This window comes from Lacerta agilis, chromosome 14 (assembly GCF_009819535.1).
Source record: "Lacerta agilis isolate rLacAgi1 chromosome 14, rLacAgi1.pri, whole genome shotgun sequence".
Classification (NCBI taxonomy): domain Eukaryota; kingdom Metazoa; phylum Chordata; class Lepidosauria; order Squamata; family Lacertidae; genus Lacerta; species Lacerta agilis.
Window position 1 is genome coordinate 39,197,167 of NC_046325.1, and position 17,496 is coordinate 39,214,662.

At 46.7% G+C, this 17,496-nt stretch overlaps 1 protein-coding gene across 1 annotated transcript in view; it reads left to right on the top strand.

Moving 5' to 3' along the window:
• LOC117058367 (sodium channel protein type 4 subunit alpha-like) overlaps window positions 1-17,496 on the top strand; it is an 81,889-nt gene that overhangs the window by 56,851 nt on the left and 7,542 nt on the right. Inside the window, exons 17-23 of the mRNA XM_033169506.1 lie at window positions 7,424-7,556; window positions 8,345-8,499; window positions 9,747-9,920; window positions 10,835-10,957; window positions 12,192-12,479; window positions 14,875-14,928; window positions 15,072-15,209. Of these exons, the coding sequence (XP_033025397.1) occupies window positions 7,424-7,556; window positions 8,345-8,499; window positions 9,747-9,920; window positions 10,835-10,957; window positions 12,192-12,479; window positions 14,875-14,928; window positions 15,072-15,209 (1,065 nt within the window). The remainder of the gene's footprint in view (window positions 1-7,423; window positions 7,557-8,344; window positions 8,500-9,746; window positions 9,921-10,834; window positions 10,958-12,191; window positions 12,480-14,874; window positions 14,929-15,071; window positions 15,210-17,496) is intronic.

The window sequence follows — 17,496 nt, forward strand, 5'->3', positions numbered from 1 at the left end:
GGCATCTCCAGGTAGGAGAAACCCAGGAGAGCTTCTGTCAATCATTGTAAATGGTCCAGAATTAGGTGGTCCAAAGGTCTGGCTCAGGAGAAGGCAGTTTCCTAACAGGGACTAATGATCTCTCTCAGACTCTGGTCTAAGGATTCCTAGGATTATTTGCAGGCACCCATAACTATTCAGCTGGTATAAAACTGGCAAAAGTTCAAAGTGCAGATAGAGCTTAAGTCCTGGGCAGATGGTGAAATGCTTCGTGACATCAACTGGGCATTCCCACCAGACTCCTCCATTGGGCCTGTGAGGCCATTTTGGCCAAGTCACACATTCTTGCCTTACACCTGATTGAATGGACTTTTCAGGCCTTCTGTTTAAACTTTCTGATTTTTAACCTGGCGAGAGACTGGTTCTGCATACTTTATCTTATTTTGCTGCTGTATTGGTGTGTATGTGTGTGTGTGTGTGTGTGTGTGTGTGTGTGTGTGTTTAACTATTTCTACCTGCTCTGAGTTCATGTGTTGAAGGACCGTGTAGAATGTACTCTAAACAAGCAAAAAGAGCACTTTGAACTGAGCCCTGACACTAAGGCCTCCTCCACACTTTAGTATTTTGTGCCCCGATTAATTCCCCCACTGTCAGGGCTGGAGTCAGACGCAGGTCAGCATGAAAGACGCAAGGCTCTGTTTCCAGTGAAGTTTCTTCTTTATTCAAGGAAACAGCATACTTCTCAGCAGGTCCCTGCCTTCCACCCTTCCTAAGGCTCCTCCTCTCCTGGATATTTCCCAAGCAGTCTCAAACTGCACCTGTGGACCTCTGGCCTCTCTTCTGCTCTCTTCGTTATCCTGCGCCTTCTTGGGGACCAGCGGGGAGGGGAGCTTGTCACAGCCAAAGAGGGAGACTCCCTGGATTCTTCAGCAGCCTCTTGACCTCCCCTCCTCTGCTTCAGCCTCAGAGTCTGAGCTGCTCCCTGTCACCGGCTCTTCCTGCTCGCTAAACCCTGTTGCCCCTTCAGCATCCAATTCTCCCTCTGACCTCTCCTCAGTGTCCCACCACCAATCCCCGGGCTCTGATCCGTCCTCCTCTGGGGCTTCCCTTGCAGGGGTTTCCCGGCTGGCGCCTCTCGCCACTCCCCTTCGTCCAGCCAGTCCCTTGACACCCAGATCCAAGAGCTTCTCTTATCCTTCCACTGCTGTGCCTTGCAAAAAAAAAAAAAAATCGATCTTACCCGCTGAATCCTATCTTATCAGACATGCAGAAAACCCGAAGAGAGATTCGGCTTAGCCAAGCTTCAGTGGGATTTTTGCATGGCACGGCTGCAGAACGGCAAGGAAAGTGCTTGGACCTGGAGGAATTAATCGGTACGCAATGCGATCAAAATATGGGTGAAGTGAAAGTGTGGAGGCGCCCTAACCGGTCACTAGTTCAGCCTTTAAAGCACCAGTGGATCTATAGTCCCCAGATGAGTGCTTGTTAACATGCCACAGCTGCATGCTGGACCATTTGCAGTCTCCAAACAATTTCCAAGTACAGTCGTACCTCTTGTTACGAATGCTTCAGGATGCATACAACACAGGTTACGAACGCGCCGAACCCGGAAATAACGGAACGCGTTACTTCCGGGTTCGGCCATTCGCGCATGCGCAGATGCGTCAAATGATGTCATGCGCAGAAGTGCCAAATCGCATCGTGCACATGTGCAGACGCGGCGCCACCCGCTCTCCCCAGTCAACCATTCCTTAAGAAGCGTACAAGAACAGTGGTTCTTTACTCTCCCCAGGCAGCTTGTTCCATTCCTGAACTGCTCGCATAAATGCAAACTTGGCAAAGGAGGAAGAGGAAGGAGCAGCCCAAAGGGCTGCTCGTTCCTCCTCCTCCTCCACAGCGGCAAAGGTGAACCGGCTTATACTTGAGTCAATAAGCTTTCCCAGGTTTTTGTGGGAAAATTAGGTGCCTCGGTTTATATTCGGGCCGGCTTATATTCGGGTATATACAGGTAATTCCTGGGGCTCATTAGTGCCGTGCCTCTCCTAGTTACTTTTAGAGACAAGGTGCGATGGCTCAGGCTACAAAGCCTAGCAGCTTTTCTATGGGGGGTGGGGCCCACCTCCCAAGGCTCATCGTCACATGTCCACAGATGACTCCCACTGGGGTATTAACGCCAGATCCAATTGTAGGGGGGTCAGCAAGTTTCCTTAACCCTTAGGCTCCTCTGCCTTCGCCTCCCCCAGTCATTTATAAGCACACTTGAAAAATTAGTCTCCATGCATGCTTCTTCACCCTCGCCTCCCTGCCAAGTCCTCCTCTATTTGTTGACGTATCATGTTCCTTAGCAGTGACTTGGGACTAAGGGGGCGGAGGGGCTGTCAGGGTCTCTCGTCCAGCTCCTCCCCTCCCCAGTGTCAGAGCAAATTAGGCCCCCAGCCAGCAGCCAGTTTTGCAAACAGATGCTTATAGTTTGCGGTTCGTTCTCTCTTTTTTTATATAAATTTATTTATTTGGTTTTTCAAATCAACATCTTACACTCACATATCCAACCTATGGCATAAAATCGAGATGCCAAAGAATCTCCTGGACTTCCCCTTCCTCCCCTTTGTGGCCCCTATTGTTAGTCATTTCCTCCTGCATCTTTTATAATGATCCAAATCTTTTACATCTCCATTATATCCAAAATTCACCATTAAACTACAAGTGTTATTCCAATCCTACTAACGATTTTAACTGTTTACAATGATTTTTTTTAAGATAAATTATAAATTTTTCCCATTCCTTCTTAAAATTTTGGTCTTCCTGATTTCTGACTCTTCTGGTCATTTTAGCAATTTTGGCATAATCCATCAATTTGATCTGCCATTCTTCTCTGGTCGGGACATTATCTTCTTTCCATCTCTGGGCAAATAACATCTGTGCAGCTGTGGTTGCATACATAAATACCATATTTTTCCGTCTATAAGATGCCTCCATGTATAAGATGCCCCCTATTTTGGGGGTTTCAGATTTAAGAAAATGGGGGGAGATGTATCTGTGTATAAGACGCCACCTAATTTTTGACATTTTTTTTTAAGGAATCTAGTCTTATACACGGAAAAATATGGTAATCTTGGGATTTCAGTACCTAGAATTCTTTAAAGAAAGGATTAGGGTTTTGTTTTTGTTTTTTAGAAAAAGTTATTTTAAACTCCCCCCCCCTCAATTCATTGTATATCATTGTCGGCATCCAGAGGGAATTGGGAGGCCAGCTGGCTAGCCCCCAGCTGGATCATGCCCTTCCAGCCGACCTGCTGGACAATCCCCAATCTCTGGTGCAACATAAAATCAGCCATGGCAGCAACCAATCAAATGGTCCTCCCTATGGACTACCCATGTATAAGACGACCACCACTTTTTTGCATGATTTTTAATGGAAAAACCCTAGTCCAGGGTCAGCAAACTTTTTCAGCAGGGGGCCGGTCCACTGTTCCTCAGACCTTGGGGGGGGGGGCAGACTATATTTTGAAGAAGAAAAAAATATGAACAAATTCCTATGCCCCACAAATAACCCAGAAATGCATTTTAAATAAAAGCACACATTCTACTCATGTAAAAACACGCTGATTCCCGGACCGTCCGCGGGCCGGATTTAGAAGGCGATTGGGCTGGATCCAGCCCCCGGGCCTTAGTTTGCCTACCCATGGGTTTGATTTTAGACATAGGTGCTCACTAGGGGTAGAGGGAACCTGCCTGCCTCCAGCTCCTGTCAATTTCGCCATTTCTGAACTGGCATAAACTTTGACCTAAAAGCTCTTCCACGTAAGCCGAGCTATAGATGTTTCAGAGAACCTAACTCGACCGTACTAATTATATCTCAGGTTATTTGTCATACGTCCAACTGCGAGAGAGCTGGCTGAAAAGGGGATAGCAAAGGCTTTGAAGCTTGGAAGGAAAAATTATTTTGGAGAGGTTGGGAAATCCCCTCCTCCTCCATTGCTTGAAAGAGGTGGTGTGTGCTTGTGAACCTGTACTCCTTGCAGGGGGACCCAATTACAGAATATACAGGTTGTTATGGGAATCTTAAGGTCTTATATAAAATAAATGTTCATAACTGTACAAGGCAAACACATACAAAAAATATATAAACCACATGTCTGGAAACAGTACGGGGGAAAAAACCCAAAAGCCATTTTGACTCTTTCAGTCACCTCAAATATTTCTCTGCAAAGAGGAAGGAAATGGAAAAGCCTTCCCATTGTCTCTTTGTTCACAAATCCCATCTTAAAAGTGTGTCTGTGTATGAATAGGTTGAGCCTGTGAGCTGGATTCAGGTATTAAGTAGTTATCATCACAAAAGAGTGGGCAAATGGTAATGCAGTCAATGATCCAATATCAAGTATCCTGGCAGACAGGAGAGGGGAAAAACAACACACTCAGATTTTTGCTATAGACCACCCCTTCTCTGATGTATGTGTGATGTATTGGGGGGGGTGGTCCTGGGCTCCAGGGTGGGCAATTTAAATTGTCTATATAAGGGCTTCCCTCCTGCCTCCTGAAAGTGGTTGTGAGCACTCTATTGCAACAGTTAGTAAAGATCAGGCTTACTAGCTGCTTTGTTTCTCAATATTCTCTGATTGGCCTCTGTTATTTTCTCCTACAGATAGAGAACCTACAAAAGGACTCTATATGGGCTCTTGGGTACCCCATAAGGGAAAAGGAGCAGTTTTTTCTTATAACACAGGTGAAAGTAAATGCTAGTTTTGCATGGCCTGGAGGGTGACCTCTGGCGTGTCTAGCTCTGGATTGGCACCATTCACAGCTGTTTTGGCTAACTTGGATTAGCTCTTAAGTTCCAGCAAGGTCACAAACGTGAACATATATTATCAGAGGTGTTGGGTGTTGTCCCTCTTGCACGCCAACAAATGGCAGTCTTCCCTTGGAGTATATGTTTTGTGAAAATCCAAAAACAGGAACTTTTAAGGTGTGCTTCAAAATCTCTACCCCTCTTGGTAGATAAAGTCAAGAAAAGCAGAACAGATCTCTTAAATTGTTTGGGTAACCATCTAGCAACGCAAGTGGAACAAAATGGCACATTGAGCACTGGCTTGTATTATTCTGGGGCATCCTGACTGCAGGAAAGACTCCAGCCTTCTAGGGTTTGGGGGGGTCCCCCTCAACTTATAACAATATAGTAGGTTAAAGTGTGCATAAAAATGAATATATTGTTGAACATAACACACCAAATGCATTAAGTCAGGCAAAGTTGATTTAGAAATATGCACATTCATAAAAACGGCATGCAAAAATGTATGTATGTATGTTGCACTAAAAATACTGGAAAAAGATTCATGAGGATTATCCACAGTTAACTTTTGCCCCACTCTTTCCAGGCACAGGTCCACCTTTCCCCATGAAAACCTGCTCTTTAGAACTAAAGTGCCACAAACGGCAATTCAGCTTTTCTGCAGATTGCTGTTTGTTCCAATTCAGCTTTAAAGAGTAGGCTGCCGTGGGGAAAACTTGTGGGGTTGGGAGGAAGAGCGCTCAAACACAGCGCTTTAAAGTGTGGGTCGTGTTTGGAAAGCATGGAAGAAAGGTAAGTGTGGATAAGCCCTCAGAGGTAAGCCCCAATTAATAGCAGTCTAAGACCCAGGAAACTCCTTTTGTCTGAGCCAGAAAGCCACCTCAAAGGGCTAAGGAGGTGTTAGTGGCTGCTAGCGCACATCTCTCCCATGTGTCTCCTGGTAACCTCAGTAAAAGGAACTGATGATGTTATATAAACTAGACCCTCCAAGTGCTCCTATTTTCCAGGGGCAGTCCCAGATTTACAGAAGCTGTCCTGGTTTCTGTTTCAATATCTATTTTCATTGGAGAAATGTTGGAATAGGATGTCCCTGGGGCTTTTTTGAGCCAGAACTCGGTTCTGGCATCCTCTCAGCTGGGCGCCATTGCCATTATAAGAGAACAATTGTTTCTAAGAAAAAATACCTCTAATTCTCTGCTTATGGGGTATCTAGAGCCTGTATAGAGTCCCTATGATTGGAGAGAAAGCAGAGGCCAACCAGAGTATATTGAAAGCAAAGCATCTTGTAAGCCTGATCTTTATTAAAGGAAATAAACTGTTGCAACAGGGTCCCCACTCACCACACGCAGGAGGGAGGAGAACCCCGGACTATGGTGTGCAAGCCCCTATAAAGACTTTTGAAATTGACCACCCTCTAGCCCAAGAATACCACCCCCCAAAAAACATCGTACATGCATCACAGGAGGAGGCCATCTCCAGCAGAAATTTGGGGGTGTTGCTTCTCTCCTGTCTGCCAGGATACCTGATAATGCCTTACTTGATTGCATTTTCTGGGTAGCCTGGCCATTCCTTTGAGATGGTAAATACTTTAGTTCCTGAATCTCTTGTGCATATTGATAAGTTTGCTAAGCCCCTACAGTCCAAAGACAAATGGAAAGTTTCCCCATTTCCTTTACCCCTGTTATACAAAAATCTCTAAATGGGTCCAAACTTCAGTGTCTAAAACTCCTGGACAAGGATCCAGAGATCACGCTAAGGGTGGCCAAATTCTGTGCGACTGCCATAAAACTTAGGGAACAAGCTGTACTACCAAAATGATTAAGGTTTTAAAGGACAATTTTAAGTTATATTTTAGTGATTAAGATTTAACTTACATATTTTTAACTGCTGCTATATCTGTATTGTCCCTGTTATACCCAATTGCAATTCAATGTATCCCTATCATGTTTTATGATTTTCCCGATATTGTAAGTGAGCCGGAACTGGTCTGTGACCGTAATAATAAATTCATTCATTCACCTGTTTCCTTCCTCCTTGCAGATAAATATTTGAGGTCAGTTTGGGAGGGACAAAATGGCTTCAGGATTGTTTTCCTGTACTATTTCAGACACGTGGTTTATATAAAATAAAAAATTCTTTCCAGTAGCACCTTAGAGACCAACTAAGTTTGTTCTTGGTATGAGCTTTCGTGTGCATGCACACGAAAGCTCATACCAAGAACAAACTTACCGGTAGTTGGTCTCTAAGGTGCTACTGGAAAGAATTTTTTATTTTGTTTTGACTATGGCAGACCAACACGGCTACCCACCTGTAAGTGGTTTATATACTTACATATGTGTTTGCTTTGTACATTTGTTCTATATTTGACACCTTAGAATTATTGTAACACAAGGGAGGTGTTCATGGTGAATTCCGGGACCTCTTTTTCTAGGAAAATAGCACAGTTCGTCCCTTTTAATCGGAGAAATGTTGGAGGGTATGCTGTTGTGGGCTGCTGCTTGCAGCTGGGAAAGATGTACTTAATGCCCTGATATCTGGTCATTTGTTAATTGTAATAGATGTAGGCCCATAACTGAACATCGCTTGGTGGCACTCATACACCCTGCATAAAATCTAAGGTCCTTCTAGACTGTCGCTCTCTTCCTTTGCTCTTCTCAGAAGCCTCTGTCAGATGGGACTGAGTCGTCCATATGCAGCACTGTTGATTATAAGCCCCCAGACCCTGAGGAGGCGGTAGCTGTGGCTGAAGAGGCCGCCGAGCATGATGAGCCAGAGGAATGCTTCACTGAAGGTAGGGTGGCCAGACAGCAACACAGGTCTTCTGGGAAGGACTTGAATATAGCCATGCTCTGCTCTGGTACATGTGAAGAAGAGAGCACATAATGCTTTGCCTTGAGAGAGCCATTGTGGTGTAGTGGTTAAGAGCAGTAGACTTGTAATCTGGTGAACTGGGTTCGCGTCCCCGCTCCTCCACATGCAGCTGCTGGGTGACCTTGGTCTAGTCACACTTCTTTGAAGTCTCTCAGCCCCACTCACCTCAGAGAGTGTTTGTTGTGGGAGAGGAAGGGAAAGGAGATTGTTAGCCGCTTTGAGACTCCTTGGGTAGTGATAAAGCGGGATATCAAATCCAAATTCTTCTTCTTCTTCTTCTTCTTCTTCTTCTTCTTCTTCTTCTTCTTCTTCTTCTTCTTCTTCTCTGACAGGGCCCAGGCCCAGAACCTGCTTTCATTGTTAAAACAGCCTTAGAGTACATGACAAAGTAACAAAAAAAAAGAATGTCCTCACGCATGTGCAGGTTTTTTTTTTAAGTCTGCAATCCAGACATCATTAATTAGTTGGGGTGGATTTTGTTGTTGTTGTTGCATTTCCTTTTCATTGAGATGACTGAACGTTACATAAATTGTTACATAATGTATGTTAAGCAGCAGGCAGCGAGATAAATAGCATAGCGTTTGGCAGAAACCAAACCGCAGCAAAATGGAAACAGCGCTGGCTGTGACAGGTACAGGTCAGAATGGAAATTGCAGCTTTCTTCCATTCCTAGCTGTGGGCTTACTATTGGCATGTCTCTACCTGCAGCCTGTGTCCGGAGATGCCCTTGCCTATACGTTGACGTCAAGACAGAGAAGGGGGAGAAGTGGTGGAATCTCCGGAAGACGTGTTTCAAGATTGTGGAGCACAACTGGTTCGAGTCGTTCATCATCCTCATGATTCTCCTTAGCAGCGGAGCCTTGGTAAGTAAGGGCTAGCTACTCCTTGGGGAGGAAGGGCAGTGATTTCAAATTGCTCCAAAAAAGAGAGGGCAAAATATTAGGCACAGTCCTTCAGGAATCCGGTCCCACATATCTTCCTGGACGAATGAAGAAAAGAGACCTCACTTTAGCTTCAACTGGGTTGTCAAGGCCCGTGACATGGAAGAGGGAACAAGCTTGCTTTCTCCTGCTCCGGCGGGTAGGACTCGAACCAACGGCTTCAAGTTACAAGAAAGGAGATTCCGACGAAACATGCGGGAAAGCTTTCTGACAGTAAGAGCTGTTCCACAGTGGAACGGTCTCCCTCCGGAGGTTGTGGACTCTCCTTCCTTGGAGGTTTTTAAGCAGAGGTTGGACGGCCATCTGTCATGGATGCTTTAGCTGAGATTCCTGGACTAGATGACTCTCGGGGTACTTTCCAACTCTATGATTCTAGAGTTCTTCTCAAATAAGTTGCTAGTGGGTGTGATCTCTGACCTTATTGCTTCCAGGTGGGTATCTCCTCATGCTACCCAAGCATTGCTTTTCCACTATAAAGGAGCAAATGGAATTGCACTTGACTTTTCACACCTGGGAGAGAGTTGTACTTTTTGTTGTTGTTGTTGTTGTTGTAAACATCCCACTGTGTTCTGTCCACACTGGGAGGCATGACATAATCAGAGAGAGAGAGAGAGAGAGTACAATGAGTCACACTGGTCTCATGGTTGGTATCCTGTCCTGAAATACACCCACATGGATAGCTGGCCCTGATGATTACTTGAGGTTCCCGACACCTATGGTTGTAATTCGTGGGCAGTCATTTAATTTTATCCTGATTCTAATTTTTAAGCTGTATTTTAATCAATTGTTTGATTGTGTTTTTTAATCAAAAGAAAATAAAAAATAAAAAAATTCCTTCCAGTAGCACCTTAGAGACCAACTAGGTTTGTTCTTGGTATGAGCTTTCGTGTGCATGCACACTTCATACCAAGAACAAGCTTAGTTGGTCTCTAAGGTGCTACTGGAAGGATTTTATTTATTTTTTATTTTGTTTTGACTATGACGGACCAACACGGCTACCTACCTGTAACTGTGTTTTTAATGTATTTGATATTTGATGTTAGCCACCCTGAGCCCGGTCTTGGCCAGGGAGGGCGGGGCATAAATAAAAATTTTCTTACTTACTTACCCACGTGGGTAGGTTGTGGAGAAGGTTTCCCCAGATGACTCTGTGCCTCTTCCTCTTTCAGGCTTTCGAAGACATCTACATAGAGCGACGTCGGACCATCCGCATCATCTTGGAATATGCTGACAAGGTCTTCTCGTATGTTTTCGTTATCGAGATGCTGCTCAAATGGGTGGCCTATGGGTTCAAGGTCTACTTCACCAATGCCTGGTGCTGGCTGGACTTCCTCATTGTTGATGTAAGTTGTGGCTTGGAGGGGAGGGAGTTGTTTCAGACAGGAGTCCATTTTTACTATCGTTGCTGGCCACCCCAGTCTTTGCCAAGAGGCGAAATTTCCAGGGGTCTTAACTGGGGTTTGTGTGGGGAAAATGAGCCACAGTGGAGGCTGTAGTGCAGGCATAGGCAAACTCGGCCCTCCAGATGTCTCGAGACTACAGTTCCCATCATCCCTGGCCACTGGTCCTGTTAGCTAGGGATGATAGGAGTTGTAGTCTCAAAACAGCTGGAGGGCCGAGTTTGCCTATGCCTGCTGTAGTGTCTTTATGAAATATGGCTTATTTACACATATTGACTCCCGAGTCTGGGTGGAGAAAGGGTTCTGAGCATCACATCTCACAAGGGACTTGCTGCCCACAGAAGTGCACCATTGATTTCAAAAGAAGCCAAGACAGCATCTCTGTGTCTCCAACCCACACAGCTTGTCCATCCCTCAGCCTGGATGGCCTCAGGCTCCCCCACCCTTCTTCTTCCCCAAAACCCTTGCTAAAAACACAACCCGAGCATCGGGTAAAAGGGACATTTTTTCCTGTGGTGACATCACGCCGCCAGTAATCCTGGAATCCCTTGCCCCATGCAAACCCATCACAGTATTAACCATAGAAGCTGGCTGACAAAATTTGATTCTGACAGCAGATGTTATAGGTATCCATCTCAAAGACTGGTCCCAAAACGTGGGTCGCTAAATGGGTAACCATGTTCCTTCTTGTGGATATTTTAAGGATGTTTGACAAGAAACTTGGATCCTGATCAGGGATCCTGCGGCGAGGAGGTAGATAGGCCAGCTGCATCTCCTGGGGAGGATGAGGGCAGTCATATCCTTTCTCTTATTGTGCTTGCCAGCTTTGTCCCTAAGCATTCTGGTTTCCCCACCAGGTCTCTCTCATCAGCCTGACAGCAAACTGGATGGGATATTCGGAGCTGGGGGCAATCAAATCCCTGAGGACGCTCCGTGCCCTGAGACCCCTTCGGGCTTTGTCCAGATTTGAAGGCATGAGGGTAGGTTTTGCGTGGCATGCCAAGGTCTCGCTCCCTACTCCCCGAGTGGTGAGGATTTCACAGAGTGAGGACTTCATGTCTCTTGAAAGGAGATTGTGGGGCTCAGGCTGGTCTCAGAAGCATGTCCTTTGAGCAACGGTTTCTGGTGCCTAATTTATTTAAAGGAGCTCATAATAGTGGCCATTGAGTTGTCTCTCCCGTTCTGTCCTCGCAACAACTCCCAGGTGATAAGCCAGCACGAGAGATCGTCAAAACAAAATAAAAAATAAAAAAAATTCCTTCCAGTAGCACCTTAGAGACCAACTAAGTTTGTTTTTGGTATGAGCTTTCGTGTGCATGCACACGTCTGAATAATTTTTTTTATTTTTTATTTTGTTTTGACTATGGCAGACCAACACGGCTACCTACCTGTAAATGGGAGATAGTGACTGCCCAAGGTTACCCAGGGACTATATATAGATGAATGGGGATGAGAAACCAGGTCTTCCCAGTCAGATAGTGTGAGGCAAAAGCTAAGTGTGGGTGAGCCTAGAGTCTTGTATGTTTCCAGTACACTGGATCCCTGTAATCCCAGCTTTTTGAGGGCTGGATGGCGTCACATCTCACGGGTAAAGAGTGTGCTGTTGTATCCACATGTGCAGAATATTCCCCTCTCCATTATGGCACTGAAAATAGGTTCTGGAGCTCATCCCTGGCAATCCCTGCTTTGGACTACCCCATAAACTTTTGGTACCTCTGAGGATCATTCCCACTTACTGTATTGGCCCCAATATAAGCCCCACCCAAAAATAAGCCATTCCTTTAAAATTCAAAGGGGGGGGGGAGAGAGAAAGACAATACCTGAATATAAGCCACTCCCGTAAAATTCCGCAGGCACTCACATCCGTAAATGGCAGATGTAGAAGAAAACCCTACAGCGATATTGTAAGGTGGCGAATTTGAGCCGCACTTTAACTTTTCACGTTCGGAATTTGGAAAAGAAAGTGTGGCTTATATTCGGGCCAATACGGTATGAATGTTGTTGGATTTCCGATAAGCTGATATACTACGTTCTTGCCTTTTCTAGCCTACAAGCAATATGATTTGAAAAACTCTAAATGTGGAATTTAATTTAAAGTTTGTTTGTTTGTTTGTTTTAAAAAAGAAGTTTGCTGTGTTGTGCATTTGTGAAAAGAAAAGAAAAAACCAGTTCCGGCATCACTTTGGTTAAACCGCCTCTTTCTCTGGGTGCCAGGTGGTCGTGAATGCCCTTCTGGGAGCCATCCCTTCCATCATGAATGTCCTCTTGGTCTGCCTGATATTCTGGCTCATCTTCAGCATTATGGGGGTCAACCTCTTCGCAGGGAAGTATTATCGCTGCATCAATACCACCACGGGCGACTACTTCGAGCTCTCCGTGGTGAACAACAAGACCGATTGCATGACTCTCCTCGACCTATACAATGCCACGGATGTCCGCTGGGTCAACGTCAAGGTCAATTTTGACAACGTGGGCATGGGGTACCTCTCCCTTTTGCAGGTGGTGAGTGTATCTCCTTCACCTCTCCTCTGCCTACTAGGGGCCTCCCTTTAATACGCTTCTGAGGACTTTTCTCCCATCATGCCCTACCATCATGTCTGTGTCAATGTGGCAACCTTCCTTTGTACTGCATCCAGACTTCTCCCCAGTGGTTTGCTGCGGTTATAAGAGAAAACTGCTCCCTTTCCCTTATGGGGTATTCCGGAGCCCGTATAGAGTCCTTAAGTGGGTTCTCTATCGGTAGGAGAAAATAACAGAGGCCAACCAGAGTATATTGAGAAGCAAAGCAGCTAGTAAGCCTGATCTTTATTCAAGGAGCTGTTGCAACAGGGTCCCCACTCACCACACGCAGGAGGGAGGAGAACCCTGAACAATGGTGCACAAGCCCTTATATAGACTTTTGAAATTGCCCACCCTGTAGCCCATGACCACCACCCCAAAACAACATACACACATCACAGAAGGAGGCATTCCCCAGCAGAAATCCTATCTGCCAGGATACCTGATAATGGTCACTGATTGCATTACCTGGGCAGCCTGGCCATTCTCTTGTGATGGTTAATACTTTAGTTCCTGAGCCCAGGTCACAGGCTCACCCTATTCATACACAAAGACGCCCTTAAGACGGGATTTGCAAGCAAAAAGACGATGGGAAGGCTTTCTCCATTTGCCTCCCTTACTGCAGAGGAATATTTGAGGTCGTTGGGAGAGTCAAAATGGCTTCAGGATTGCTCTCCTGTACTATTTCAGACACATGGTTCATATATTTAGATATGTGTGCATTTATGAATATTTATTCTATATTTGAGACATTAAAATTCTTATTACACTGTGATGCTTACTCATTGGGGAGGCACATTCACCCTAGTTTCTAGTTACTCAGTGAGATTCAGGGCGCACAGCCCAGTCCCCATTTGGTGCACCCCCCTCTCAAACTCTCTTTCCCCTCCACCAGTTGGAGGGTGAAGCAGGAAGTCTTCCCCATTTGATATAGAACTCTACATAATCATAGATTCAGAAGGGTCATCTAGTTCAACCTTTGCAAGGTAGGAGGAATCTTTTGCCCAAGCTGGGGCTCGAACCCATGGCCCTGAGATCAAGAGCCCCATGCTCTACCAACGGAGCTAACAACCAATGTTCTGAACTGCATGGTGAGCTTGCACAGGTATAGGAGCACTTGTGGCAGGGGAAGGAACTGAAAAAGGGAGGTGCTGGTGAGACCCCACCCGCCCGCCCTCTTATTTAGCCCCAAAGCATCCATACGTACTGCTACAAAAGTTGGGTGCCTCCCCCTCTTTCTGCTGAGCGGTGGCAAGAGCCTGGGGGTTCCAGGCACTCACCCAGCGTTTGTGGTCCTTTGGAGAATTGAGACTCAGCGGAGACTGTCGTAGCTTCAAGAAATATGGTTTATTCACCTATTTATACCTATTTATAGCCTGCATGGAGTCCAGATCTTACAGCATGGTCATTTCAAGAGGGGCTTATCCCCTATGGCAGTGCAGCCATGGAATCCAATGTCTCTCTCCCAGCCAGCCTTCAGCCAACCTGCCCTAAATGGATCCCAATCTTTTCTCCCTTTCTTCTTCCCACCTTGCTAAAGACCCAGTTACCCTGTCAACCTTCCAAATCCCCCATCTCTGTTCACACCTCAGGGCAAGGAGGGAGGGCAGCTCTCTTGCACTGCCAGTGGCCCTCAATGGGTCCTGTATTGTTTCTTAACGGCCCTAGTTTGGCCAGGGCATAGGCTGGTCCAGGAATTCCTCTGCAGCTTATATTTCTCCCTTCACATCTCAAATAATAAAAATCCTACTATTTATTAATTTCTGGGTTTGGTGTCTCCTCTCCAAGAGTATAAATTGGCATGTGTACATTTATCTTGTGCAGGGCCATCTTAACCATAGGCGTTAGGGGTGCGGGCCACTCGGGCGCCGGGCTCTCAGGGGCGCCAGGCTGAGAGTCCGGGGCCCGAGAGTTGGAGTCTGGGCAAGAGCCCGTGGCGGGCTCTTCTGCTGTGGGTGGTTCTCCGCCGCGAGTTCGGGGGCAAGTGAGCCAGCGAGGCGCTGAGGTGGCCGGCCGGCTCCGTCCTCCTGCATGCCTGGGATTGGCGTAGGGCCGTGGAGAAGCCCACCTAGAGCACTCCTCTGTGCCCTGCTCTGCCTTGCCTGCGCGCCTCGACGGCCGACCCAGAGTGCGCTGCCCCCCCTAAAAAAGGTCAACAACTGGACAACCGGAGGGTGCACTGGGCAGATTTTTGCACCCCAGCCCCGCATATACTTAAGACAGCCCTGATCTTGTGGATCTCTGCTCTGCCCCCACCCCAAATGCTTTAAGAACCTAGCAGCAAGACCCCACTTCTGTCGGACGCCACAATGATTTTATCCGTCTGCATTCTTCGTAGGCCACATTCAAGGGCTGGATGGACATCATGTATGCAGCCGTCGACTCCCGTGAGGTAATTCTGGTCTGAGGAGGAGGTGCTTGCTGAGTCCCACAAGCCTGTTGTAGGGGCAGCTGGGTCTGGCCTGCACAGTGGGGGAGGCAGGGTCCCCGACCGCAAGAGAGAGTCTCTTCTCAACCTCTTCTCTGACCTCCCAGGTTGAGGAGCAGCCTGAATACGAAGTGAACCTCTACATGTACATATATTTTGTCATCTTCATCATCTTCGGGGCTTTCTTCACTCTCAACCTTTTCATCGGCGTCATCATCGACAACTTCAACCAGCAGAAGAAAAAGATAAGTGTCTCTTGGCTTTGGGTTTCAGCTGCAGGCGTCACCCCCAGATGGGGCGGCTGTTAGTGGGCACCTCCCTCAGCAATGAAATTGGACTTTGAGGCACAATTCAGACATTTATATTTGAGTAGAATGATTCCTGCGTGCTATTTGGAAGCGATGCTCATTGAAATTCTGCTCAGTATTGAACCAGAGTAGATTCCAATGTATAGTAAGCAGAGTAAAGACCTAAACACGTTGCAGGATTCCCCAAAAATAAACCAGAGGCATTTCATGCAGCAGAGTTTTACTGCTACTTAGAGGCGTAGCAAGCCCAAGTGGTACCCAGTGCTGATTTTTTTTGTCACCCCCCCACATCCGCCCACACCCCTTCAAGTCACAGTGAGCGTTTTGCAAATGAGGTGCCACAAAGCATTGTGGGGGGGGGGGGCGCAAAACGCTCACTATGACTTGAAGGGGTGTGGGCGGATGGTACCCCAGGTCCAGGAGGACTGAGTAAAGCAAGCACAGCTCATGCTTTTGCAGTGCTGTGGTGAGTCCTAAGCCCTGAGCCACTGGATTTGCTCTGGCTTGTGCTTGAGGCTCTAGTTGGAGGTGCCAAATGTCACCCCTTGAAGATGGCACCATTGTGCCCCCTGAGAGGGCAGTGCCCTTGTGAAATGTGCCAGGCTGCTGGGTGGAGCCCTGGCTGGGCAGAGCTGTGCTCCTGTGGCTCTTCCCAGCAGGAAGGAAAAAGCAAAGTGTGTGCTGTGTAAGCCAGCTGCTGCACCGAGCACCTTATGAGTTGTGGGGTGGGCATGCTGAGAGTCACCCTCCTCCCCTGGAACCCGGGGCGGCCCACCACCCCCTAGCAACGCCCCTGCTGCTACTGAAGGCAAATGAGCAAAATGGTCACAAATCCAATACATTCAGGATTGGCCCTGTCCATAAGAAATCCAGTCGCAGCAGACTTACATACAGTAAGTCTAAACCTTAACACTACATACAGAACACCACACCAGAAGGAAAAGAGATAGAAAGAGAAAGTGAGTGAAACCCAGGCTCCTTCTGGCCTTCCTTTTATAGTCAGCATGACCTTGACAGAAAGAAATAAGAGAAACAGTTTAAATCAGCTGTACTCAGCTTCTCTGAGGGAATAACCCAAACGTTATGAAGTTTCTTTCACACAGAGAAGCTTCCAGAACCCTCTTGAATTAAATAGAATAGGGAAGATCTCTACACATCAGATCAATACTTTCTGCGCTAAGAAATGCAAACTGACACACACGGCTCCGACTACAGGAGTCAGTATATGGTGCAGAGTTCAGGGACGCCAGCTGGGACCAGTTCACACAGCTGGTTTTTGAGGTGGAAGCCCACCTTGATATTGAGCTCGGGTACCAAATCTGAGCTCCGCAGTCAGGCCTGGATCCTATTCTCTCAGCGCCGGGACTCTCTGCATAATAGCAGAGATTCACGGAGCATGTGCAGATCAGAGGGCTTAACTTGAACCACCACCAGTTTCTGTGCCAGAAGTAAAACTTCCCAAAATGGCAAAGAGCATAGAAAGTTGGGGGGAGAGGAGACTCACAAGGAAAATAGGCTTTGTGGACAACATAGCCAGCTGGGGTTCCCCCGCAAATGTACATGGAATTAGGGTCGGGGGTGTGTGTGTGATTTTGTAGGCCACCTGTTCCATCGCCCCCTACTCAATGAAAAGGAATCTAGAATGAGAGCATTATCCAGGCTGCGTAGACACAGCCCTCGTAGAGCTAGAATTCCCAGCACCCTTCATAAACTACAGTTCCCAGGATTATTATTTTTTGTCACAGTACACATTGAAAATGCATTATTTCCCCCAAAGATTCATGGGAACTGTAGTTGTTAAAGGTGCTGGGAATAGTGACTCTGTAAGGAGTAAACTGTAGTCCCTGTGATTCTTGTTTTTTTGGGGGGGGGGAATCATGCACTTTAGATATAAGTTTAAATGTTCTTTAAAGGTATGCTGTGAGTGTGACCTCTGTGGGGAGCAACGTGCTTCCATCAGCTGCTTCAAGACAGTCAGTAATGTGAGAACCTTTAAGCAACAGGCTTTCAAAAATTGTGGAATCCTAGAATTGCAGAGGGACGCTGTGGGTCATCTAGTCCAACCCCCTGCAGTGCTTTCATTGAATCAAGCCATTTCAGAAAAGGGGCAGCTACGTATTCCCTGGACCTCTGGTTAGCCGCAGGCACTTGTGTGTTGCATCAGGGAGGGAAACTGCATGCCCTCTGAAAGAACAACTTTTCACTTTCTTTTCACCTTCTTTTA